A 27666-nucleotide genomic window follows, 5' to 3' on the forward strand; every position below is an offset into this window, starting at 1 on the left:
AAGATGGGTTATTTCTAATTCATGGGAAGCCAGTTGAACAACCTGCTTCCTTTTCCTCCATCGAAATATGCGAGGCTTGCCATGAGATGACAAACAAGGCCGTAGAGAATTTATGAACAATGTCAGGAGACAGTGGGTTCCAAAAGAACTTTTCCTTTGCCTTTAGTGGTTGATTTATTTAAAGTGGTTTAGAATCTTCCTTCTACCTAGGATGCAGAAAGCTGGAAGGAATGTTTCTTTTACCCTAACCATGAGAAAAAGTGAGATAAATAACAAAATCACAACCTTTCTTGTGCCTGTCAGAGAGCTGAGGTAGCACATCAAATAGCCTGAAATCTAAAGACAGACAACCCATTTCCCCCGAGGGGGATGGGATATGTACATAAGGTTTAGACTGTGGCTTTCGCCTGGGGCAGGCAGAACTTTCCTGCAAGCAGAAGAAAAAGTGAAAGGGGATGGAACAAAAAAAAAATATTTGGAGAGATAATAGCTGAGATTTTCCAAAATTAATGAAAGATTCAGGAAGCTCAGAGAACCTCAAGCAAAATTAAAACCCAAACCAAGCAAAAGCAAAACAAAATCCTTAAAACAAAAAGCAAAACATAAACAAAACTTACACCTAGACACATCATTTCCAAACTGCGAAAACCAAATAAATCATGCAAGTAGCCCAAGAAAAAGAGATAATTACATACAGAGGAACAAAGATAAGAATCACAGCAGACTTCTCATTAGAAAAATGTAAGTCAAAGGACAATTGAGCGAAATATTTAAAGTACTGGGGAAAAAATCTGTATACAATTGTTGGCCCAGAATTCTACATGGTGAAAAAAATATCTTCCAAAAATGAAGGAAAAATAAAGACTTTTTTTTCCAGATAAACAAAAATAGAGAATTTACAGTAGACTCATGCTACAAGAAATATTAAAGGTAGTTTTCAGCCAGGAGAAATAGGATATCAGACAGAAATGTGGATCTACATGAAATAGTTCAAAGAGAGTGATTCATCTAGAGTACTTGGAGAAATAAACACAAATTCCTTCCCAAAGGATGTGCCCTCAACTGGCAATATGGCAGTGCTGCTACCTACAGTATGGCAAACTGGGTCACTTGAAAACCCTCCCACCAGAAAATACCTAGAAAGACTGGATAAAAGATAATGTAAATAAATGCATAACTGAGCATGCACAAGAATAAGAAAAACTCATACCATTCCAAAACAAAGAGGAACCTAAGAACCACAGCAGTAAGCCACTGAGCTAATGATAGGTCTGCCCTGGGTTCCCAGTAGCCCAGAAGCCTGGGTTTTTAATAGCCCTGCTGGAGCAGGAGACAAGGCCTCACAATGGTCAAGTTAGGGGACTGGTACCAGATCCCTGTATAAACCTGAGAAATGTGAAGGACTCCCCAAACACACTCCCATCAGCAAAAGAAAAAGTGTCTGAGTTTTCAATTAAAGGAACAAAGTTTCTCTAGGACATTCATAACTTGAACTTGTGTCTTATGAAGGTGTAGGATTTGCATATGAGCTATCAGTCCAGGAACTCCTAAGGTAGGAAATTACCAAAAGAGTACTCCATGGTAGCCTAACTTTTGGGAACCAGGTAAAAGCAAATTCTAATCCCTTTTGGACAAATGAGTCATTAAGTCAGCAAAGGATGCCACAGATAAGGCCCTTCCGAAAGAGAACTTAAATCCAGTATATACACACTACTTTTTAAAAACACAACTTAAATCCAGTATAGACACACTACTTTTTATAGAAAAGAACTTGAACCCCTGCTTCCTGTCTTCCCAAGACAGGTTGTTCTTTTTAAGACCCCACTGGTCAGCCACTTGCTCTCATGCCCCAAAACAAATCCTTCTTTTCCATCTTATAACAGAGGTCCTTGAGAGATGGGATTGTTTCATCATTCTTATACCAGCAGTCCCCAACCTTTTTGATATCAGGGACTAGTTTCATGGAAGGCAATTTTTCCACAGATTTTGGGGGCGGGGGGTGATGGATATTTTCAGGATGATTCAAGAGCATTACATTTATTACACACATTATTTCTATCTTATTACATTGTAATATATAATGAAATAATTATACAACTCACCGTAATGTAGATCAGTGGGAGCCCTGAGCTTGTTTTCCTGTAACTAGACATTCCCATCTGGGGGTGATGGGAGACAGTGACAGATCACTGGGAATTAGGAGCATGCAACCTAGATGTCTTACATGCGCAATTCACAATAGGGTGTGTGCTCCTATGAGAATCTAATGGCATGGCTGATCTGACAGGAGGCGGAGCTCAGGCAGTAATGCAAGTGATGGGGAGCAGCTGTAAATACAGATAAAGCTTTGCTCTCTTGTCCACCGCTCACCTCCTGCTGTGCAGCCTGATTCCTAAAAGGCCACGGACTGGACCAGTACCAGTCCATGGCCTGGGGGTTGGGGACCCCTGCTTTATACTGTCCCATGGTGTATACACTGTGGTTAGTCCACAAATACTCAGATTAAAATCCAGCTCTATCACTTACTAGCTCTGTGCTCTTCAGGAAATGATGTGACCTCTCTATCCCTCAGTTTTCTCATCCTCCAAAGCCAGCAACAGCAGGTTGAGTCCCTCTCACAGCTCATCACTCTGAACTCTTCTGCTTCCCTCTTCTATTTTTAAAAGCCCTTGTTGGTTACATTGGGCTCATCCAGTGAATCCAGGATTATCTCCCGATTTTAACATTAGCTGATCAGCAACTTTAGTTATATCTGCAATATTAATTCCCCTTTGCCATATAACACGATACAGTCACAGGTTCTGGGGATTAGGATATGGACATGTCTGGAGAGCCATCATTCTGTCTACACACTGGCCATAGCTCATTTGAAGGAAAAAGAAAAGAGCAAACACCGATTATATAGCACTTGATATATACCAGCAGTTTCTGTTGATTATCCCAACAACCTTATGAAATGGCTGGTATACTTTTCCCCATTTTTCAGAGGAGAAAACTGAGGGCCATGAGCCGAGGAATGTGGGCGGCCCCTAGAAACTGGAAAAGGCAAAGAAATGTACTCTCCCCTCAAGCCTCCAGAAAGGAATGCAGCCCTGCTCTCACTTTGATTTTAGCCCAGTGCAACTTCTGACCCACTGAAATGTAAGATAATAAATTTGTGTTGTTTTAAGCTACTGAGTTTGTGACAGTTTGTTACAATGGCAACAGAAAACTAATCAAGCCAGTTATAAAAATTCTCAGTCAAGACAAATTTATTTCTATATTCTCATGGGCCATTCTCTGTACTAAAAGAAGGACTTTTATCCAGCATTTTGAAAAACCAGAAAGAGGATTTAGTATAACACGGATATAAGATATTAAACCTTGAATTTTAGTTTCCTCTGAGGATGAAGAGGAAGTCTACCCTACATCAGTGAGGTCTCCCAGCTTTGCAACTGAAGATTGTAACAAGCAATTCCACCCCCAAAGTTATGGTAGCAAATTACTTGAGCTGACTAGATTTAGCTATAATCAATCAAAAACAAGAGCCAAAGGCATGCATACCTACAAGTTTTGATGTGAAATACAGCATTTTTGTTGCCAATGTTTCGTACCAGCAGAATCTTCTGGGTGCTGTATTTGACAGGACAAGTGGAAAAATTCAGCTTGTCAGGAAAATCGAGAATGGCTCGCGCCCCTCTAGCTTTGATGGGTACAATAAACTTTTCTCTTTCAGTAACACAGGTCAACGTATGGGCGTAATCCTACAAGGGAAGGGTACAATCATTATTTGTGGAAAAAGCAACATGATCACAATAACTGTTCAAGAAAAGGGTTGATGAGAGGCATTTTGCAAAACAACTTTTAGTATATTTCTATGAAAACGTCTTAAAACAATTACAGAAGTACTTTCAATGAGACTGTCTTTTCTGAGAGACAGAGAGAGAGAGAGAACAGATCTAGTGTTAAAACCTACAGCTGGTAGAGAAGCTATGCTTCATGTGTCTCCCAGGCAATAGGGAGGTAGGATGAAGGTCAGTGGCAGGCCAGGCCCATTTCTCCTGTAGATCCAAGAAGATTCACAACAGTTCCCTCAGGTCCTCCTTCCAAACCCTAGTTCTCCTTCAAGTCCATGTATTAGAATGATGTTTCTAACTAATGGCCTCTTTCTGCCTATACTCTTTGCAATGTGACTTCGCTGCTCCTCCCTCAAGTAAGGAGTTTCCATTCCACTTGCTTTCAGCAATACAAGGTGGCAGAAGTTATGCTATGCCAGTTTCAAGCTGAGACCTCAAGAAGCTTTGGGCCTATCCAGTCTTGCTTTTGGAACCCTGCCAATGGCATGTGAACACGCCTGGTCCAGCCTACTGCAGGATGTGCACCTGGATGCTCCAACCAAGACCATGCTAGACCAGCCTAGAGCCAGCTGATCCCCAGATATGTGAGCCCAGCCACAATGAGCAGAGTTCTCTACCTGATGAGAGGGCCCAGGCAACACCAGAAAAACCACCCAGCTGACCCACAGTCTTGTAAGCAATAATAAGTGCTTATTATTTTAAGCCACTAAATGTGGGATTGTTTGTAATTATACAGCACTAGCTAACTGATACATAAGTCAGCTGAAACCTCACTTCTTGCACAAAGCCATTTCTGACCATTCCAAATAAAAATGCTGAGGCCCTAGGCATCTCTCTTCCCCAGTCATGAGTTTAAATGCAACAGAAATGCTGAATAAAGTCACTCTTTATGCCGTCTCATAAGATAGAAATAGAATATTTGCCTGCAATGTAGCAAAGAAAAAGTTAAAAGAAGTCACCATAAAAGGTATCTGATATCTAAAAAAAGCTTTCTTTTCCTTCATTTTCTCATCCTTTTATTGTGTCTTTTGGCTGCAAGGCAGTCTTGATTAATGAAAAGTCATTTTGAACAGAAATTTCCTTTCGGTAACCATGTGATAAATGGTAGTAAGTGGTGGAGGTTTTAAAAAAAGCTCTTTATGGGCTTTGGGCATAGAATAAGAATGGGACCATCTGGCATACAAATTGGCATACAGGGCTGGCCACATACTCAACTTCATGAAGCCACAGGACAAGCATAAAGCAGTGGCATCCCCAGTTTATTCATTCAACTATGTTCATTAAGTGCCCAGGTGCCAGCACAGCACTGTGCTAGGTCTAGGAATACAACCAATCAGGAAATGCAGATATGGTCACGGTCCTCCTCCAGCTCACATCAGGATGGAGGAGACAATGAACAGATGAATAAAGGATATGTAATGCACAGTGCAACTCACATATAAATAAATATAAAGCTAAAACTACCAGGAATGCTCACAAATAGTCTTTAGGCCTGTAGTTCTATCTGTCCCCTTGAGCTCCAAACTCATAACCAGCTGCTCAGTCAGCATCTCATTGGATATAAACTTATGTCCCAAACCAAAGCTCCTGATGAACGTCACTGCCTGCTATTGTGCATAAAGATTTCTGCTGGGGGCCAGGAATGGAGGCAAAACAGCTTCAGCCCAAAGGGGGAACCTTTTTCTAGTACCCACAAAGGCTCCACAAAGACAGCTAAGGTCTGACCCTCTCTCCACTTGCAGCCTCCTGGTCTCAGTACTGGCATTTGCATCTCTCCAGCGGTCTGGCTTTAGAACCCTGAAATGAGGCACCCTTTCATGCTCTATTTCTCAATTTCTTGATACAATCCATAGGATCTACCTTCAAAATATATCCAAACTGCAATCACTCTTCACCACCTCCACCCCCGCCACCCTGATCCTAGCCACTCCGATCTTTCCCAGGCTAACAGGACTTTCTATTTCAACCCTTGCTCTACTAAAGTCTATTTTCCATCCAAGGGTCAGAGGGATCCAGTAAAAATGTAAGTCGGCTCAGGCTGCTTCTCTGCTGAAAAGTACCTAGGCTGAGGCTGGCGTACTTGCGAAGGTCCTGTGGCCTGGTGCCCCCATCATTTCTCTGGCCATATCTCCTCCTCTCCCCTGGTTCCTCCTGCAGCCACAGGTTTCCCCTTCAGAGCCTTCGCACATGATGTTCTCTCCTTCCCTCTACTTATCCATGGGGCTCGCCCCCTCACCTCTTCAGCACTTGGCACAGCGATCCACTGTCTCCCTGAGGCCTTCCCTGACTGCCCTATTTTCAATGGAACTCTCCCTCTCCTGCCCCATCACTCCCTTGCCTTCTGTCCAGCTTTAGTCTTGCCCAGAGCCATCTAGTATATCGTATATTCTACCTCCCCAGTGAGCGTAGCGCATGTCTCCCCATATTTCCATGTCAAGAGGGATTTGCCCATCTTCTTGCCTTCTGTATACCCAGGACCTAGAATAGAGCCTAGTACTTATTAACTACTCAACAAATACTTCCCGAAGGAAGGAAAGTCAGTAATGGAACATTCGGTAGTGATGAGTGACGGGAAATAAATCATGATAAGGGGACAGAGAGACTGGAGAGCTCTTTTACATGGGGTCAGGGGGCGCGGTCAGGAAAGGCCTCTATGAGGAGGTGACACTTCAGCTGAGACATGAGTGACAAATGAAGCCATGTGGATGGATGGCTGTCTGGGGGAAGTGTGATTTGGAACCTGTGGCCAGAGGGGAGCAAGGGAAGGAGAGTGGTTAGACACATAGCCAACAGGTTGTGGGGGCCAGATCCCACAGATCTTGTAAGCCATTGTTAGGACGTGAGAGGGCTGAAGGCATTCTCAAGGCTGAAAACTGATCTTGATGCAACCTGAGTAACGTTTTAGAAAAAGCGCTGGCTGCTATGTGGGCCACGGACTGCAGCGGGAAGAGGGAGGCCAGTTAGGAAGCCACTGTTGTAGTCCAGGCATGAGATGACACAGATGTGGACTTGTGTGGGCAAGTACTTAGCCTAGCATTTAGCAAGTAGTAAGTACTCAATAAATGTTAACTGTCCTTATCAGACTTTTGTATTTAGTACAATTTGTGTAAGGCATATAGGAAAAATTCAACATATGTTTACTCTCGTAGGTAGGGAGCCATCTAGTCATCTATATACTGATAAGGATAATAATAATAGAACAAGATAATTTCAGAAAGTGATGGGCTTTGAAGAAAATAAAGCACAGGAAAGTGATAATATCGGATGGGGTTGATTTAGGTTAGAATAACTAAAGAGGTCTTCCTGAGGAGATGACCTTTGGATGGGGACCTGAACAGCAAAAGGAGCCAGTTGGGTGAGATCTAGGAACAGAATGCTCCTGCCAAGGGGAACTGCAAACATACAAGTCCTAAGGCAGGAGTGAGTCACAAAAAGGAATAAATAGGATTCATGAAATTGATTAAAACTGGGTTGCTAGCATATTTTTAAATAACTTAAAGAATGTAACTGGATTGTGTGTAACTCAAAGCATAAATGCTTGAGGGGATGAAACCCCATTCTCCATGAGGTGCTTATTTCACATTGCATGCTTACATCAAAACATCTCATGTACCCCATAAATATATACACCTACTGTGTGCCCACAAAAATTCTTTTTATTTAAAATATATTTTTAAAAATGGCTGGGCGTGGTGGCTCAAGTCTATAATCGCAGCATTTTGGGAGGCTGAGGCAGGTGGATCACTTGAGGCCAGGAGTTCAAGACCAGCCTGGCCAACATGGCAAAACCCAGTCTCTACAAAAATTAGCTGGGCATGGTGGCTCACACCTGTAGTCTCAGCTACTCGGTAAGCTGAGGCAGAGAACTGCTTGAACCTGGGAGATGGAGGCTGCAGTGAGCCGAGATCGCACCACTGCACTCCAGCCTGGGCGAGAGTGAGATTCTATCTCAAAAAAATAAATAAATAAATAAAATAAAAACAAAAATAAAAATAAAATTTAAAAAATTGAGTTGTTAGACTCTTAGCTCTGCAATTGATTCTGGTTTCCAGATGGTAATGCCAGACTCAAAACTTATGCTTTCCAGACATGAGGAAGTACAAATTGCACTAAGCACACTTGATCTTAGAAAACCCCACAGCATTCAACAATGCAACAGCCTAGTCTGATTACTACAGAATCCGAAAGAGATAAGTACTATTTTCGCTTTTTCTTAGGAGATCAAATCCAGCCAGCACACGTTTTGTTGGGAATTATAAAGTGAAAAGCCCCTGGCACATGTGGAGACTGAGCATTAACTGAGGCGTTGAGAGCTAGAACAAAAGATGCTGCTGAATCCAGGATAAGAGGAGATCCTGAAGTGTTTGTCTCATTTTATTCTATACTCACATATCCGCTGCCTTGTTATAGAAGGAATTAAAGGCAGCTGTAAATAGTTTAGGAGGCTAATTGAAATACTGAGATAGATGTTTTCAGACCTTTTCAAGTTCCCAAATGAGGAAGGTTTGAAGTTTGATTCGCATTATAAATTTTTTCATAATCAATTCACACACCCATAAAAGAATATAAGGTTCTTTAAACAAGTCCCTTAAAATGTATTCCAATCTCTGAAGTTATGTACTTAATATGACTATATTAGATTATATATCATTATATATTGCTCTGCTGGCTTACAATTAATTCAGATGTTATGACTTGGGAGGCTCTGATGGCCTGCAGGCTTAAGCAATCACTTCAGTTGATGAACTGAACACCCAGCCTCACAAACCTGCTTTTCTTCCTCTGTTCCCTATCTCTGTAAATGACACCACCATTTGACCAGTTGTTAGCCAAAATCCTACAGTTCAAACTGGGTGCATTTCTTTCTCGTATCATTGATCCATCAGTAAATCCTGGCAGCTGTACAATAAAAGCATACATCCGGCTGGGCACAGTGGCTCATGCCTGTAATCTCAGCACTTTGGGAGGTTGAGGTGGGTGGATCACCTGAGGTCAGCAGTTCGGGACCAGCCTGGCCAACATAGTGAAACCCCCATCTCTACTAAAAATACAAAAAATTAGTTGGGCATGGTGGCAGGTGCCTATAATGCCAGCTACTTGGGAGGCTGAGGCAGGAGAATAGCTTGAACCCATGAGGCGGAGGTTGCAGTGAGCAGAGATCACACCATTGCACTCCAGCCTAGGCAACAAGAGCAAAACGCTGCTTCAAAAAAAAAAAAAAAAGTATACATCCTTACTCCTCCTACTTCTCATCACCTTCACTGTCACCACCCTCATCCAAACTTCCTTATCTTTTATCTGAACTACTATAGTAGCCTCTGCCCCATGTATGCATCAGGGATCAGTCAGCTACGTTATAACAGGAAAAAGAGCAAAATCAGAGCAGTTTACACTAGGGAGAAGTTTATTTATCTTATACAAAGAAGTCCAGAGGTAGGTAGGGTGGCTCAACAGTGTCATTAGAGACTCAAATTCCTAAATTCCTGCTCTACCACTCTAGCATGCAGTTCCCATCCTCGATGTCACCCTGTGGGGCAGAGTAATTCCTGGGACCCGACTCTTTCACAGCCAAGCTGCAGGGCATAAGGAGGAAAGCAGAAGGGACAGGGCACCTCCTGCTGTGTCAGCTCTCTTCAAGCAGGTGCCTTGGAGTCCTACTCACATCTCATTGGCCGACACTTACGTGCAGCTAGGAAGGAGGCTGGGAAATGTAATTTCTTATTTCAGGCAGAAGTGTCCAATCAAAATTTATGGTTCCCCCTGTACACTGATGATGGGAATGTAAATTAGTACAGCCATTATGGAAGACAGTATGGCAGTTCATCAAAAAATTAAAAATAGAACTACCATACGATCTAGCAATTCCACTTCTGGGTATATATCCAAAGGAAATGAAATCAGTATGTGGAAGAGCTACCTGAACCCCCATGTTCACTGCAGCATTATTCACGATAGCTAACATGTTGAATCAACCCAAGTGTCCATCAATGGATGAACATACAAAGAAAATGTAGGCTGGGCACAGTGGCTCATGCCTGTAATCCTAGTACCTTGGGAGGCTAAGATGGGCAGATTACTTGAGCTCAGGAGTTCGAGACCAGCCTGGACAACGTGGAGAAACCCCATCTCTACTAAAAATAAAATTAAAAAAAATTAGCTGGGCATGGTGGCGGGTGCCTATAATCCCAGCTACTAGGGAGGCTGAGGTGGGAGGATTGCTTGAGCCTGGGAGGTGGAGGCTGCAGTGAGCTGAGACTGCCCCACTGAACTCAAGCCTGGGCAACAGAGTGAGACTCTGTTAAAAAGAAAAAAGAAAAGAAAATGTGGCATATATACACAATGGAATACTATGTAATCTTAAAAAAGAAGGAAATTCCATCATTTGTGACAACATGGATGAAACTGAGGCAATTATGCTAAGTAAAATAACCCAGGCATAGAGGTACAAATACTACATGATCTCACTTACATGTGGAATCTAAAACAGTCAAATGCATAGAAGCAGAGAGTAGAACAGTGATTCCCAGGGGCTGGGGTTGGAGAATTGGGGGATGCTGGTCAGAGGGTACAAAATTTCAGTTAGACAAGGAGAAGTTCAGGAGACCTATTATACAACATGGTTAATAACCATGTATTGTAAAATTGAAAATTGCTAAGAAAGTAGATTTTAAATGTTCTCACTACAAAAAAATTATAAGTATGTGAGGCAATGTATATATTAATTAGATAATGTATATATTAATTAGCTTGATTTAGCCATTCCAATGTGTATATATATTAAAACCTCATGTTGAACACCACAAATATATACAATTTTTGTCAATTACAAATAATTATTTTTTTTAATTGTGGTTCTCTTACCAATGAGGAAAGAGAAAATGAATGTCAAGGGGAGGCCACTAGCCGTGATGCCTCACGTGCCCCTGCTTCAGTCTATTCTCTACTTGGCAGCCAGAGTGGTCCCAAAATGTAAGTCAGATTGTGTCATCCCTAATCACAACCCATCAGGCTGGATAAAAGGAGAGGATCAAGCATTTCTCCTATCTTCCCTGAATGGACTATACCTCAGGAGAGCTGAAAAGCTGGTGAGGGAAAGTTTTGGTTTTGTTGGTGTTATTGTTTTTAGAATAATTCCAACCAGTAAGTGCAAAATAAATTATGGAATTGAAACTTAATCCTCAGTGATGTAGGGAATGATCTTTATTGGATCATTACAAAAACAAAACAAAACATAACAGACATTTTGTGCCTCTTGATGTAATGCACTAGGAAGTACCACATCACCTGTGAAGGATTCTTGATCAAAAAGAAAAAACTGAATCTAATCAAGGCTACAGATCTAACTATCAGTTACAGGCAACAGGCGGCAAGGGGCCATTCTAAACAACGTGATGGGAATGCAATCAGCAAACCTTGTTTGGATCTTGATTTAAGAAAACCAACTTAAAAAAAAACTTTTTCTTAATTGTGAACCATTGTTGCACTTGGTACGCAATGGTTTTTTTAAAAACCAACTTTTTAAAGTTGGTTTTCTTAAATCAAGATCCAAACTACTGACTGGATATGTAATGATATTGAGGAGTGACTGTGGTTTTTTAGGCACAATCATGGTACTGTGGTTATGCTAACTTTTAAAAAGGCCCTTATCTTTAAGAGAAAAATCACAAAATATTTACAGATGAAATTACATGCCATATGGGACTTGCTTCAAAATCTACTGGGGGAAGGGGCAGGATAGATGAAGCCAGACTGGTCATGCGCTGAGATTTGAAAAGGTGGGTGATGACAGTTCACTCTGCTGTTCTTTCTACTTTTGCATATGAGGAAAAGAAAGCCTTCCATAATAAAAATATTTGAAGTACTTTATGGTGGCTTCCTATCCCACTTTGCATAGCTTCTAAGATCCTTCATGAGCTCACCTGTTGGAATCTCATTTCCTACCATGTTTCCAACAGCTTCCTCTGCTCCAGCCCCACTGGCCTTCTTGTACTTTCCCGAGCTGGCTGCCAAGCGTGTTTCTGCCACAGGGCCTTTGCACTTGCTGTTCCCTCTCCTAGACAGCCCTTCCCTCAGATATTTGCGTGGCTTAAATTAGTTCTCTTAAATTAGCCCAAATGTCACCTCAACAGAGGAGTCTTCCCTTGACTTTCCTATCAGAGAAGTCTTCCTTGACCTTACTTTTGAAAGAAAGCAGAGCCCTTATCATTCCCTACCCCCTACTGTGTCAATTCCTGACATTAAATTGTATATATTCGTTTGTTTGTTTGTTTATACATTGCGAAATGTAAGCTCCATGAAGGCCAAAGCTTATTCTATACTCCATTGGATCTGGCTCAGAAAACTGGGCCTGGCACTGAGTAAATGAAAGAATATTATTCATTTTTAATATCTTTTCTGGGTACTACACTATCAGAAGTTTTTATAAAGAAATTTCCTAAAATCCTTGTTAGCCTTATTATCAAATTATATTTATGAGGTCCATAAAGCTAAAAAGTATGGATGTGACTATCTGGAAATATGAAACAAAATAAAGAGAAACTCTTCTTAGGGAAGACTTCCTAGACATCTTACTGTTAACTGAAATGACAAGGAAGAAAGTTAATATCTAATATATTCATGACACAAAAAGATAATTGAGCCCTTTTTACATGCTTTTCTCATCTGTAGGCCAACCTCAAGTCAAAGAAACTTCTTTATATTTTCTTAGATTAACTTTTACTTACTTACTCCACAAATATTTACTGCATCCTTTCTATGTATCAGGCCCTGTGCCAGGTACTGGGGCTACAGGGGTGATCCAGATAGAACTGGGGAGGGCGAATTTCAGGCAGGAGGAAAACAAAATCCTGATCATTATTTTTGCCAACAAAAGTCACTGATTGTGGACAATTTTATGATACCGACATTTAAATTCAAATTGCTGGCATATAGTTTTATTATTATTGTATACATAGGTAACATAAAACATGTTCAGATTTTCTATTCTTTTTGGGCTATGGTTTTTAAATTTCATAGTGACAAATTGGAGAAACCATTTTGACAACAAATCAGACATTTTCTTAAACCATAACTGAGCCACCCAGTTGCATCACTGCATGCTTTCTTCAAAGCTTGCTGCCTTTTCCGTATGACAACACATTGCAAACAGATGCTTTCTTAAGTCCAAGGAAGCACTCTGTTTTGCTTTCCCACAAAAGCCTAATATTTTTCATTCTCATTTTAATGGTAAAGATACAAATTTAAGAGGTCAAGAAAAATGTCAGGCTCTAGAATTTTATAGTGTTATTTTATGATGACACTGGCTATTATATTTCTACAGTATATGATATGTACACTAGGATTATTAGATTAATAACATATCCAATCATTTTTTTTAAAGTCTGAGTGAGGAGAGATAAGGAAAGCCAAAGTAAATTTGCTGCACCTGTTATCTGGGCATTTGGCATTCTTAACAAGTTCCACGCCCAGGCAGCCAGATTAATAGATGATGGGCGGGAGGGAAATGTAAATTGCATTATCATCTTCGACATGCTAATATACATGGGTACTGAAAATCCAATTGAAAGAGGGCTGGCTTATTAACTGTGGCATGCTGCAATTTACATATCTCACCCTCCAGATGTGAGGAGGGTAAATGAGAATGGAGTGTGCTCAGATCAACAGGGGATAAGAAGGAAAAAAGTATGTACTTTGGCTATCAATTTGGCCAAGTGAAGAAACAGTGACACTTGGTGAAATGAATGACTTTTGTTTTTCCTAAAATAAATCTGGCTCTAGTCACTCGTTGGCTGCATTCTGGAGCAGCCCGAAAGACAGCATGCCTAACCCTAGCCGGTCATTCTGCGCACTGCCCTGTTGACTTTCCAACAGTGAAAGCGAATGTAGATAACTGACTCTGCCATCATCAGTGTTAGCTAGCCAGCAAAATGAGAAAACAACTCTGTCTTTGGAAATAAATTACATAGAGTTTAGAGCCAAGTCCAACACAAGATCTTAATGTCTCCAAAACTGGATAGCTTAATTTCTCATAGGTAACCATTATCCTCACTATGTCTGCTCAAACATGCATGTAGCTTTTGAAAACTTTCAAATATTTAGAAGTAACAGTATAACAACATTTAAGTTAGTTAATTTTTTTAATTAGAGGTTTCCCAATAGACACACAATGCTGGATAAGTGGAATGGTAAGAAGGAATAAAAGAGCTGAGAGTGAGATAAGCAGCTACAAAACACAGTGAAGCAATAATCCTCACCAGGAATGTTAGCATTTCATATTTATAAACTACATAGAAACATACTTTAAATACATTTCAACTATTTCTTTGCCGGATAGATAAACGGTAATAAAATGTCTCTCTTCCTCTGGCTTTTGATTATGGAAAATTTAAAATATGCACAAAGAAGACAGACTAGCATGACAAATGCCCAATGTACCCATCACTCAAATTCAACAACTCTTAACATTCTATTATTCTGGTTCCCTCTATACCTCTATCCACTCCCTCCTCCTTCTATTGTTATACAGTTTTTTTTTAGCTAAAATTTATGTATATATTGAAAAGCACAAATATAAATGTTTGGACAAATGAATTCAGCCATGTAATCCTCATGCCAATATAGAACATTCCATCTCCAGAAAGTCTCGTGTATCCCTTTTTCAGTCAGACTGGGTGCAGATACAACGACTCTTATCCAACAGAAGACCTATTTTCTCCAGCACAGAAAAAAACTAAGGAAAGCCACCTCCTCAAATCCAGCATGCTTTGTATTTCAAGCTGCACAAAGGATTATAATCAGCTTCCTACAAAAACGAGGGTGTAGGAATCTCACACCCACAGTAAATCCAGACCCTGTTCTCCCCACAGACAATATTCAGGTATAGATCCTCCAGAAAAAATGAGGACTTCAACAATATGCAACAAAAAGCCCTACATCTGGAGTTATTTATCTTTTTATTTATTTCAGTAGAACCTCAAACAAAATTGTAGTTTCCTAAACGCAACCTAAGATATAAATAGTAATACTACAAAGTGGCAAAATTATAGCAATGGTATTATTATAATGGAATTTTTAACCACTCACCACAAGGAGTACATACTTAACAAACCACATTAAATTCTCTATCCTTGCTCTCCAGAAAAGTAGTAACAACAGCAACAGTTGAGGAATACTGGTAATGACATTGACAGCAACCGATACGTACTAGCGGTGGGGAAGCAAGGACTCCAAGCTAGTCCTGTCTGACTCCACTGTGCTCTACTGATTCCAACCATAAGACTGCAACACAGATAAGCATGCCTGCTATTAACGTGATACACAGTCTGCATTTTGTTCTGCATATTTAAGACTTGTTCTCTGTCCTCACTCCTTCAATCATGCTGGTAAAACTCTTCTCCTCCTCATAAGTCCCCATTTAGGCCCACAGAGAACAAAACCTGACCAACAATTCTACTCCCTGGAGAAGGGGTGGGGAGGAAGCCTCCACCCTCAGGCCCCCATACCTGCTCCTTCCCTCCTAGGAGGAACTGGAATTTCTATGACTGAGGAAAGTGAGATTGGGCTCCATTTCCCTCCCCACCACTGCAGTGGTACTGAGAGAAAATGGCCTCCTTTTTGACAGCAGGCTCTTCTTAGACTGTGAGCTGATGGGGGGAGCAGACCAGGCAGGCCTCTGCTCCCAGCTCTAGCTTTACCATTACTGAGGCTGAAACTATGATATTATGTTTGAGTCTTGGGTCTCTCTCACAAACTAGTTAGAATCTGGCGAGGAAAGTCATAACCAATTAAGGCCCCAAACTTCCTAGAAGCCAAAATCTTTATCCTTTGTCTCAGCACTCCTCTCACAACTACCACCACCTATACCACCATCAATGACAGCACCACCACCATCTATACGACCACCACCACCACCCACCAACACTACAAATACTAACAACATCACTACCACCACCATCAGTGACAACAATACCACCACCATCTACACCACCACCACCACCACTATCAATGACAACAATATTACCACCAACTATACTATCATATTACTAATACCATCACCATCTACACACACCAGCACCATCACCCACTACTACCCACCAACACTACTAATAGTAACAACACCAGTACCAACATCCATAACACCACCACTACCATCTACACCATCACCACCATCAATGACAATATCACCACCATCTATACTACCAACACCACCAACACTACCACCACTACCCACCACCCTCCGGCACTACCACCAATACCACCAACACCACCAACACAAATATCAATACCAAGACCACCACCAAGACCACCACCACCACCACCACCACCACCACCACCAGCACTACCACCTCTGTAAATATTCAGAATTGAACTGCAATCTGCCAGTACAAGTGTCCAATTTCTTGCCATTCCTGGTATTACCTTGTTCTCCTCTGGAGTAAAGAGGATTCGGAATACGGAAGGCACTCCAGGAGCCACTTTGTGGCCAATATCTTTGGGGCTGATTACTTTAAAGTAAGGCGAACTTTCTTCCACAACTTTCACCAACCTTGGAATCTGCAGGGAAACACATGATGATGAATACTGTGCATGTGAAAAAGCAGAGTTAAACACAGACTGAAATCTCCATCAACTACTTACTAGACGTGTGACCTTGGTCAGGTCTGAACTTCAGTTTTCTCAACTATAAAAGGAGATGATAGTACTTACCTTTATCCCATACAAAGTAAGCACCCAATACCTTCCAGCTTTCATTTTTATTAACATTATTATTCTTAGTTATTTTTATTATTATTGCAAGTCTTTGTTCATTTTAAAATTAAATCATTTAAAAGTGACTATCGGCCAGGCGCAGTGGCTCACCCTTGTAATCCCAGCACTTTGGGAGGCCGAGGTAGGTGGATCACGAGGTCAGGAGATCAAGACCATCCTGGCTAATACAGTGAAACCTCGTCTCTACTAAAAATACAAAAAATTAGCTGGGTGTGGTAGCATGTGCCTGTAGTCCCAGCTACTGGGGAGGCTGAGGCAGGAGAATCACTTGAACCCGGGAGGCAGAGGTTCCAGTGAGCCGAGATCGGGCCACTGCACTCCAGCCTGGGAGGACAGAGTGAGACTCTGTCTCAAAAAAAAAAAAAAAAAAAAGTGACTATCTTCAAGGGCTCTTTAATCAGCTAAAACCACACCCACATAACGGAGTTAAGCTGGATTTCCCAACATTTGAGCATTTGAGAACTGCTCAGAGAGAAAAAGCCACACTTCCTGCACCCCTTTAATGGCCCATCTACGGCACATGATATGTATGCCACCTCATCCTCACCGTAATCTTTGAGCTTCATTATGACTCTCACGCTACAGACACTTGCCCATGGTGGTACAGCTCCACCACAAAGGTGCTGGGAGTCAAGTCCCAGCCAAACTCCACTCCACCTCTCCATGGGATGGTCCTGAGTAAACACCACAAAGCAAGAGCAAAGAGCAGCAGGATATCCCCCCAGTGCAGTCTCAGAGCAGCTCCCAACAGCTCCATTCTTTTAAAGTCTTATTCTTCTGCTGCAATCCGAACCCAGATTAGTCTGACTCTAGAGTGTGGGTCCTTATCATTTTAACCCAATTAAAATCACAAGTGTTCTGGCTTATTCTCATCTTGTGTGTGTGAGAGACGGAGACACAAAAATAATAACCTGACAGGCTCTATCTTTTGTACCCCACGACAGTGAGGAAGCAAATAAAAGGTGAACGGCACAGAAAGCATTTCTTAGGCCCCAAATCTCTCCTCATCGTTCTTTATGAGATTGTGAACTAAAGAAGCAGAGGAGCAGGGTCACATCAGCCACCTGGTATGAGGGTCCTGGAGTCACCAGAGGACAAGCCTGCCTCACCTGGAGAGTACTGTTTGCTTGTTGGTAGCTGGATGTTCCTAAGATGGGACCCTCTTTCCATGTGGCCAGCACTCTGGCTGCATCTTTTCAAGAGATGTTGGGTTATCCATGAGAACTGAGTGTCTGGCAGACAAAACTCACACGTGCCCTTTACCCTGATTTGCTATTAAACAACCACTGATGAACATTTCTTATTTAAGGTCAGAGAGGGGTGACCAAAGGATGCTTTGGACTGTACCACTTTAGTAGGCTAAAAATACCTCAGCAAGAGTCGAAAAGTAATATAGAAAGGGAAAAGAGTCAGAAGTGAGATCTGAACTGCATGAAAAGATAGAGCCCTAATGTCTGTGCAATTCACCTCTTCTTGAGGTCTAGGAACACAATCTTGTATACCTCCGGTTCTTTTCCTTCTCTTTCACTGCTGTCCCACGAGCTTCTCTTACTAACGCTACCGCAGAAAAAAAATGAAACAGACCATTTTCTCCAGAGTCTGGCTTTGCTGTCACCCCATTGATCTCTGCAAGGCATTGCTGATTCCCTTAATGAGCTGCTGTACCAAATATAACTGCAAGTCTTCCCATTTGCTTTGGATTCTTGCATAGTCTTCACTTACTTTCTATTTTGTCTCCACATTCTTAGACCCCTGAAAGTATTCCTCCTTGTCTTTATACCCAGATTTTTCGTCTCTCCAATGCCTTCCTCCCCATCTGATTACTTTTCACACTCAAGTGTGCTTCATGCTGAACTTCCGCATTACTCTTTCTTTCATTATTGTTAAGTGTCAAGAAACTCTTCAGGCATTTAATATCTTTTCTTGAAATAAACCCTAATTTATCTCTAAAGAAAAAGTCATAAGGCTGAAAAAGAAATCTTCCGTTACAATCGCAAAGAGACAAGACATAGACAGTGAGAGAAGCCTTCAAAACTGACTGTGGACAAACTCTGAAGGCTATCTTCTATAGAAAGAAGAAGACAGAAAAGAAGGAAAGGGACCTACATTTTTTAGAAGTGAAAAGAAGGCTTTTAAAAAGGTACAATTTGCAGAATATAAATGCATTGGAGAATATAAATATAAATGCTCGGCCAGGCACGGTGGCTCACACCTATAATCCCAGCACTTTGGGAGACCGAGGTGGGTGGATCAACTGAGTTCAGGAGTTTGAGAGCAGCCTGACCAACATGGAGAAACCCTGTCTCTACTAAAAATACAAAATTAGTTGGGCATGGTGGCGCATGCCTGTAGTCCCAGCTACTCAGGAGGCTGAGACAGGAGAATCGCTTGAACCCGGGAGGCGGAGGTTGTAGTGAGCCGAGATCATGCCATTGCACTCCAGCCTGGGCAACAAGAGCGAAACTCTGTCTCAAAAATATACATATACGTACATATATATATATATATATATATGTGTATATATATATATATATATGTATATATATATACACACACACACACACACATATATACATATATATATATACACACACACATACATATATATATATATGCTCAACAATTGCAATTCTCATGAGTAGAGTTTATATCTTGAATTGGGGAAATGATGTCTCTGAGGAAGACTACATAAACATTAACAGTAATTTCCCTGTCTTAAATAAAAACCTAGCCCAATTTTTCATACATAAGAACCCCGTGACATTCATCTGGTCAATCCTTTAATCAACAAAAGTTAGTGCACATGTTGGGAGTTCACTACTTGTTAGGCACTTGTTAGGACTCAACATATAGCAACAAACAGACACAGCCTTGTCGTCATTAAGTTTACAATCAAAGAACATGTTTTCATACTATTTTCCTAAGTCTATCAAATTAAATAACTTATCAAAGATCCCTCAAGATCCCGTTTTACTTTAACCCATTCTTATATATCCTAGAAGAGTTCACTCACCCCAGTGAACATACTCACTTTGTCATTGTTCCTCAAAATCAGTGGAACTTCATAGACTTCACAGGGAGTGTAGTTCTGAAATATAATTTCTGATGGAAAGGGCTGGAATAATGCCTGATCCAGGTCAATTCCTGAAAACTTCAGTTGAAAGAGTAAATTATTGTTATAGTCACACATTGACAAAAATGACTGGGGAAGATAAGAAAATACTACATAGACCTGTGGATATTAAAACTAAACATGGGAAATATTCAAAAAGAAATCCATACCCAGGTACCTCATTGTAAAAGCACTGAAAACACAGGACAAAAGCATGTGTAAAAGAAACTGGAGGGAAAAAAATAGAATATTTAACTTTCAAGGAGCAAAAACACATGCCTACTTTTCAACATAACACAAGTCAGAAGGCAGAGGAATAAAATTTTTTAAATCCTGAAAAGAAAAAAAAAAACTCTGCAGGCATAGTATTTTTTACCTGAGGAAAGTCCCTTCAAAAACGAAGTTTGAATAAACACATTTTCAGAGAAATAAAAATTGAAAAATGTTGTCACTAACTTCTAAAATAAATACCAAAGGGTATTCTTTATGGAGAAGAGAATTTCTCTCAGAAGTTCAGAGATGCAGGAAGGAAAGGAGAATAACAAAGGGGTAAATACGTGGTTACTCTAAATGAATTCTCATCATACAAAACAATAATACAAATAACTAGCTTACTAATGGGATGTGTGCCCTGGTTGGGCACTGCACAACAGAACTGAATTGGACTTGGACCCCTCATTTCCTGCTCTATTTTGATTTTCACAAAGTACTTGCTTTTTATTTGACCAACCACTGAGAAGCCAGGTTTGTAAAGTATGACATCATCAAAGTGAATATAACATCATCTAATGCTAAAACTACGAATTACCCCAAGCTAGTAGCCTGTTTAGCATCCAGTCGATTTTGGGTATTGCCAGGTTTCCCTTGAAAATTCAGACTATCCGATGATGCCCTGTGAGTTCACGGTTGCACCCTGGGGCACCCTGGCACACAGTTTGAAAACTGCAGCTGTAAGTATCCATCTTAATAAGTTAGAATAAATAGCAAAATAAATCCAAAGAAAGAAAAAATTGACATGACAAAAACAAGAGAGGAAATTAATGAAATAAAAGTAACTATACTATAAAAACAACAAAGCGAAATTCAGGTCTTTAAAAAGATTAATAAAATTGACAAAATACCTAGTGAGTTTGATCAAGAAAATAAGACAGAAGGCACAAAGAACAAATACAAATAATGGAAATGGGAATATTACAATATAACCCAAATTCAGTAAAAAGATAATAAATATTATGTCAATAAATGTGAAAATATAGATAAAAATACAAATTCCTAGAAAAATGCAATAAAAATGTATCAAAACTGGCACAAGAAGAAACAGAACATCTGAATAGTTCTAAAACTATTACAGAAATTATATCTGTAAATAAAAACCTTTTACAGAGAAAACTCCAAACCCAGATAGCTTTACAAGCAAATTCTACCAAACATAAAATAAACAACTCAAGTATTACAGAAACTTTCCCAAAGAAAAGAAAAACAAAAAAATGAAATGTCTCCCAACTCAGTCTATAATGTTGGCATAATCTCCTTTATATATCTGAGAAAGACACTAAGGGAAAAGAAAACTACAGGCCAGTCTCATTCATAAACCATAGGTAGATAGACAGATAGACGAAAGAAAGAGAGAGAGAAAAAAACATTTGCAAACTGAAACTGAAACCGGCACTACATAAAAACGATAACACATCATGACCGAGTTGGGTTCATCTCAGAAATTAAAGGTTGTTTCAGTACTAGAAATCAAACAAGAAGAAACAAAACTGTCATTTTCGCCAGGCAAAGTAATTACTTATTTCGAAAACTCAAAATAACCTACAAATAAATTATTCTAATAACTGTCTTACTAGAATTAATAAGTGATTTATCAAGGTCACTGAGTACAAGGTCAACATACAAAAACCAATTCTATTTTTAGGTACTAGCAATGAACATTTAGGATATGAAATTTATAAACAATATTACTTAAAATAGTATCCTAAAATGTAAAACACATAGAAATAAATCTAATGAAAGATGTATAAGACCTTTATCCAGAAACTAAAAACATTATTGAGAGAAATTAAGGAAGACCTAATTGAATGCAGGAATATACTCTTTTCATGAATTAAAAGATTCAATATTTTCAGGATGTCAAATACTCCCCAAATTTCTCTAAAAATTCAATGCAATACATTAAAAAAAAAATCCCAGCAGGTTTTTTTTTTTTTAAACAAAAAAGCTGATTGAATTTACATGGAAATGCAAAGGACCAAGAATAGAGAAGATACATTTGAAGAACAAGATAGGAGGATTTACTCTATCAGGTAGCACAACATGATAATTATATTACTACATATCATATGCTGTTACCACAGTAACGATAATGAGATATTGGCACAAGATTTATCATAAAAATAAATGTATCAGATTAGAAAGCCCCCAAACCAATTATTAAATATATGGTCACTTGATTTATGACAAAGGTAACACAGCTAATCTACTTCTCACATCATAGGTTAGTTTTCTTGATTATATAAGTGGAATAATAGAGTATATACTCTTTAATTTCTGGCTAATTAAATTTCTGCCATGAAGCAATCAGTCTTAACTACATCATTTCACCATAAGCTCAAAGAGCATAATGGAAAAAAAAGTTAAAGAGCACAAAGCAAATATTTAAGAATGTAAAGAAGTGAGCAGTTAGGAGAGATTAAAAATTCATGTCTTCATTCAATAAATATTGAGTTTCCAACATGTGCCACGTTCTTTTTTGTATGCTGAACATAGTGAACAAAGCCAAAAAAAGCCCTAACCTCATGAAGTTGACATTCTTGAAGCTCAAGTGATCATACAAAAAATATAGAAATACAGAACATAAAGTCAGGTAGTGAAAAGGCTGTGAAAAAACACTAAAGCAGGACAAGGAGATGGCAGACTGGGAGGCAGCTGCTCTTTTAGATAGGCAGTCAAGAGAAGGCCTCTCTGAGATGACTTCTAAGTAGAGGTCTGAAGCAAGTCACACTAAGATTTTAGAATAGCACTCCAGTTAGAAGGGAAAGCAAGTGCAAAGTCCTTCAGATGGAAATTGTCTTTGAGTGTCTGAAGAGCAGCATAGGGAAAATGCAGTGAGAAGAGAATGAGAGGGAAAAGAGTAGAAGACAAAGAGGTCCGTGAGGAAGGCAGGACTAGATGGTACAGGACCTTAGAGGTTTTGGCACTGAGTTTAGATTTTATCATGTGAGTAATGGGAAGTCACTGGACTGTTTTAAACATGAAAGTAACATGTTCTGATTTACATTTTAAAAAATCACTCATACTGCTTTGTGAAAATGGGGGCAGGGGGAGAACAAGATGGAAACAGGGAGGCAATTTTGATATTCTAGATAATGGTGGCTTAAACTGGAATGGTGGTGCAGAACATGGTGAGAAGTGGTATGATTAAAGATACATTTGTGAAGGCAGAATTCATAGCACTTATCATTGGATCATAAGATGTAAAAAAAAGAGAGGCATCAGGAATACAACTCCAAAGTGTTTGGTCTAGGAAAACATATAAGTGGGGGTATGAAAAGCAGGAGGAAAGAGACAAAGAGGAAAGATCAGGCTTTTAGAGATGGAATGTAAAGCTACAATTAGATCTTAAATATATTAAGTTTGCGCTGCCAACCATACATTAAGCTGACTATATGATCCAGAGTTCAGGGGATAGACAGTGGCAGGAGATATAAATATAAAAGTAATCATCAAAAAGTAGAATTTAAAGACTTTTTTCCTAGAAGAGGTGACCTAAGGTGTGAGTTCAGAAGAGAAAGAAGTTCAAGTACCAAGTACTGGGAGCTCTAATATTTAGTGATCAGAAATGAGTGAATAATCCAACAAATAAAATAAGCAAAAATCAACCAGTGAAAAGTAGAAAGAAAATCAAATGAGTATGCCATGTCAGATACAAGTGAATAAAAGGGTACAAAAAAGAGATGCTCACTGTATCAAATGCTATGAGACAACATGGAAGCAATATGTTCTGATTTACATTTTAAAAATTACTTTTACTGCTTTGTGATAATGGGGGCAGAGGGAGAATGAGATGGAAATAGTAAGGCTATGTCAGTATTCTAGATAATGGTGGCTTAAACTGGAATGGTGGTGGAGGAAGTGGTGAGAAGCGGGATGATTAAAGAGGTCTGTTGAACCAGGTCTGGTCTGGTAAAAAACGAAGCATAAAAGAAATATGTACATAACTCAAAGTAAGGGACACAGAGGATAGCCTAATGAATGTAATGACAATGCAATGGAAATGAACAGAAAGTTTAAAATGAATGAGAGAGGAAATGCAAGCTGTAGAAGGGCAAAGAAGGTCCAACATATTCATCATTGAAAAATGATATGAAAAAATACTTGACAATTCAAGAAAAACTTTCTAAAAATAAAATAAAGGCCCACAGTACCTCAGGAAAAAATGTAGTGGTATCCTAATACTAAACTTTAAATAATAACAAACAATCTTTAGGCACATGGGCTAAAAGATTAACTTATGGGGGAGAAATCAAGCTGGCTTCTGACTTCTACATACCATCTTTTAAAGTCAGAAGGTCGTGGGGAAAATGCCTGCAAAGCTGTTATGAAAATTTGTGGCCCAAGAATTTCATAAGTAATAAATCTGCAGTTCAGTATAAAGGTAAGACACAAATATTATCAAACATATAAAACAAAGAAATACAGTCTTCATAAGCTCTTATTGAAAAAATTAATAGATGACTGCCACCCATCTAAGAGATAAATGATTAAATTTCAGAATATAACTTAAAAATAACCAACTGAATTAAAGAGGAGAAAAGAGAAAATGTAAAGTATCTGATTTCCTCATCCTTTATAGCAGAGTCAAAACACATTAAAATACACACACTAGTAGTACACATGAAAAATTCCCCATAGCCTGATACGTGTTATGCTTTCAGAAAAGAGGAAATGACCCTTAATTAGAAGAAATGTCTTGGAAAAGACCATGTTCCCTCCGCTCAAATTTGGAGGGTGGTTGTGGGGAACAGACAAAACAATAAAAAGCCAGCAATGCTGAGAACAGTGAAGCTTATGCATATCCTAGACAAAGGAAGTAATGGTGTAGCAGTAAGAGCAGACAAGCCTCAAAGACTCATTCTTCATGAGGAACATAACATTGAAAAACTCTAAGGAATTTTCAAAGGAAAATTCTGGGGAACTCTTTGAGAAGAGGTTAATCTCCCCAGCAGCCCAACTATTGGAGGTTCATACCATAATTTGTGCATTAAAAGTAAAGGATATAATTTAAGAAATTAATTAAAAATAGGAAACCAAACCTTTTATAATCATATGCTCCGAAAGCCTGGAATGTATGGTTTACATTCGAATACAGAAACATGATAAAATCACTATTCTTTAGAGACTAAAAGGATATGTCTGTTATTGGAAATGAGCCAGAATAGACAACTAATGCCTACTTTAATTAACAATTCCAACTCCTTCTTTTCTAGTGGGCAGCTCAGATAAGGAGAGATTACTTGTTACACTAAGACAATAACTTAATTGGGCTTGACTAATATAATTCTTAGAATTACTCCTAACCTGTGTAAACTATAGTGTCAAATAGTATTCAGAAGTAGCTAAGAAAGAAGTATAACTAGTCAAAAGTTATTTTAAAAGAGGTTTGCACTTGCAGTCTTCACCATACCAAATCGCAGATATGAAGATACTCAGAGGCAGAAAAGGAGGATTGAAAACAAACCCAATAAAGGATTAGGTAGCCAAGAAACAAATTTTACTTAGTTATTGTTCTGGAATTTTCGTGTTGTGCCAGGGCCCACTTTATATGCAAGTACGACAGAGAGCAGCTACCTTCTGATGTGTTGTTTCCCCCATATCTAAGAGTTCGATGATCTGTGGTCGGCACATCAAACGTGTTTTTGCCAGTCTCTGCTCGGTGGTCAGGGACATTTCCTTCAGGAACTCTGAGGGTGTAAGCTAGAATGTAAAACAATAAGAACCAAAGATTCATAAGTGGTTGTACTGAAAAAGTGTTTTCATAAGTACCAGTAATGAATAATTTGTGTTTGCAGCTTTCAGGATAATTCTGGAATGCCACTAAGTTCCCTTATAAAATATTTAAAATAAGTAAATTATATAAGAGAAGTACCCATGCACTTTTGAGGTCTTTGCATGGTAATTGAAAATGACATGTGGTTGCTGTTTCCTTATGATTTTGAAGGAATCACACAAAAGAACCTGAGAGAAAAAAGTCAAGAAATTGCACAAGAACATGTCCAGAGAGCTTAACATTTATGCTCAGAAGAGGCATCTGTGCATAAAACTCTCAGTTTGTAAAGTCACTCAAGGGCTTCAAAAGCCAGGAGTTTGAAACACCTCTATTTCTCAACTAACATTACAATACGCAAACAAAGCTTTTGGGTGTTTAACTATGATATGATGTTAGAGAGAAATCTTATAAAATTGCAAAGATCTAGGAAGTGTGACTACATCACTTAGGAATGAGTTTGAACCTTAGAGACATCACAACGGTGCATTTAGACCTCGCCTTGAAAGAGCTCTGAGCTAATCAGCAGATCCCACAGCCAGTCACATTCACACACCCCAGTAAGAACACAAAATGCTTTTACCCTTTCCAATGTTATGAGAAAAAAAAGTAACCTAGCATTTAAATAAAACTAACCCAACAAGGGATTAGTTACCCAGAACCAATGATAGTTATTGTGGTTCTAGAATTTTCCTACTATATGTGCAGAGAGATTATGATCATTGGTAGCTACATAATGCTTAAGTATATGCCAAGATTTTTAAAAAACATTTGACGGTATATAACTTAGCTGATTTATGTTGCCTTGGGTTAAACACAATGTACTTTAAGAATGCTTGTTTTTCTACAAATTTTATTTCTGTGATTGAATCCATTTAAATGAAGGTATATTTCTAATACAGCTTTCAACTTGGTTAAGATCTTTTTGATTGGAACCCAGATAAGGATAACAAAATGTTAAGAGGTGTCAGCTATATTGTGATTTAAATTAAAATAATTAGGTCTTAAAAGCAAAATGCCAGGAGTTTCTTTAAATATGTACCAACAACTATCACAAAAGAGAATAATGATTGATTTTATTTCTCTAATTGGAATGCAACTGAAGATTAGTTTTTAAAATGTAGTGAACACTATACCTGGCTCTATACATTTTTGCTGATATTTTCTATACCATGTGGTTCATAAATTATCACCAATCATCATAAATAATTAAAGCTATAAATATGTTTTATTTTAAAGAACAGGAAAAATACGTATTTTTCTTAAATACCACTTAGTCATTATTTTAATGCTCTGTGTTCTATAAATATACAGACAAAAATTACTCTTGCCAATCAGTAGGTAGTAAATAATTAGGTTGAATCCTACGAAATTCTGATATTTGACTGTTTTTGAACTAAACAAATGACAGTTTGTCATGGTGCCACCTAATATTTAGAAAATCTTAATAGTTCATTTGTCAAGTCTCACTTCAACTGATTAGTTTAAGCAAATCAAGCCTCTACTTTGACGTATGTATGCAATTTCAAAACTTCTCAGGCTTTAAAAGGTACCTACACTGCAGAAAGTTACCATTATAACTAAATTGATATTAATCAGTCAGTAATTCTGTTTGGCATTCTGAGAATGCCAAGTAGCAATTGTCATTCTCCTAAGGAGATTACATTAAGTATTTTATATATTAATTTCCTGATACATTACCATTCGGTTTACTTCTTCTTCTGTAACCACCTTTGGACTCAGGGGTGGCAAAACCTTGCTTTGAAATCCTTTAAACATATTGACCAATCCCATCTGAACAGCCCCCATGGACTCCTCAAGTCTACTTGTCATTTTTAGTAATTTTTTTTCTCACCTAAGAGTGAAAAAAAAAAGTCTTAGAACAAATACAGTTAATTCCTGAA

General features: G+C 39.0%; 1 protein-coding gene across 3 annotated transcripts in view; it reads right to left on the reverse strand.

Moving 5' to 3' along the window:
* HYDIN (HYDIN axonemal central pair apparatus protein) overlaps positions 1-27666 on the reverse strand; it is a 442024-nt gene that overhangs the window by 357759 nt on the left and 56599 nt on the right. For 2 of the 3 annotated variants that reach the window (XM_030829576.1, XM_030829580.1), the window contains exons 2-6: positions 27464-27617; positions 25567-25692; positions 19636-19755; positions 16254-16388; positions 3544-3743 (exon numbers count right to left, since the gene is read on the reverse strand). In XM_030829576.1, coding sequence (XP_030685436.1) covers positions 3544-3743; positions 16254-16388; positions 19636-19755; positions 25567-25692; positions 27464-27595 — 713 coding nt within the window. In that variant the 5' untranslated portion in view covers positions 27596-27617. Of the gene's footprint in view, positions 1-3543; positions 3744-16253; positions 16389-19635; positions 19756-25566; positions 25693-27463; positions 27618-27666 lie in introns of those variants that run through there. The other variant, XM_030829570.1, reaches the window with a different exon arrangement.

Source organism: Nomascus leucogenys, chromosome 2 (assembly GCF_006542625.1).
Source record: "Nomascus leucogenys isolate Asia chromosome 2, Asia_NLE_v1, whole genome shotgun sequence".
Taxonomy (NCBI): Eukaryota; Metazoa; Chordata; class Mammalia; order Primates; family Hylobatidae; genus Nomascus; species Nomascus leucogenys.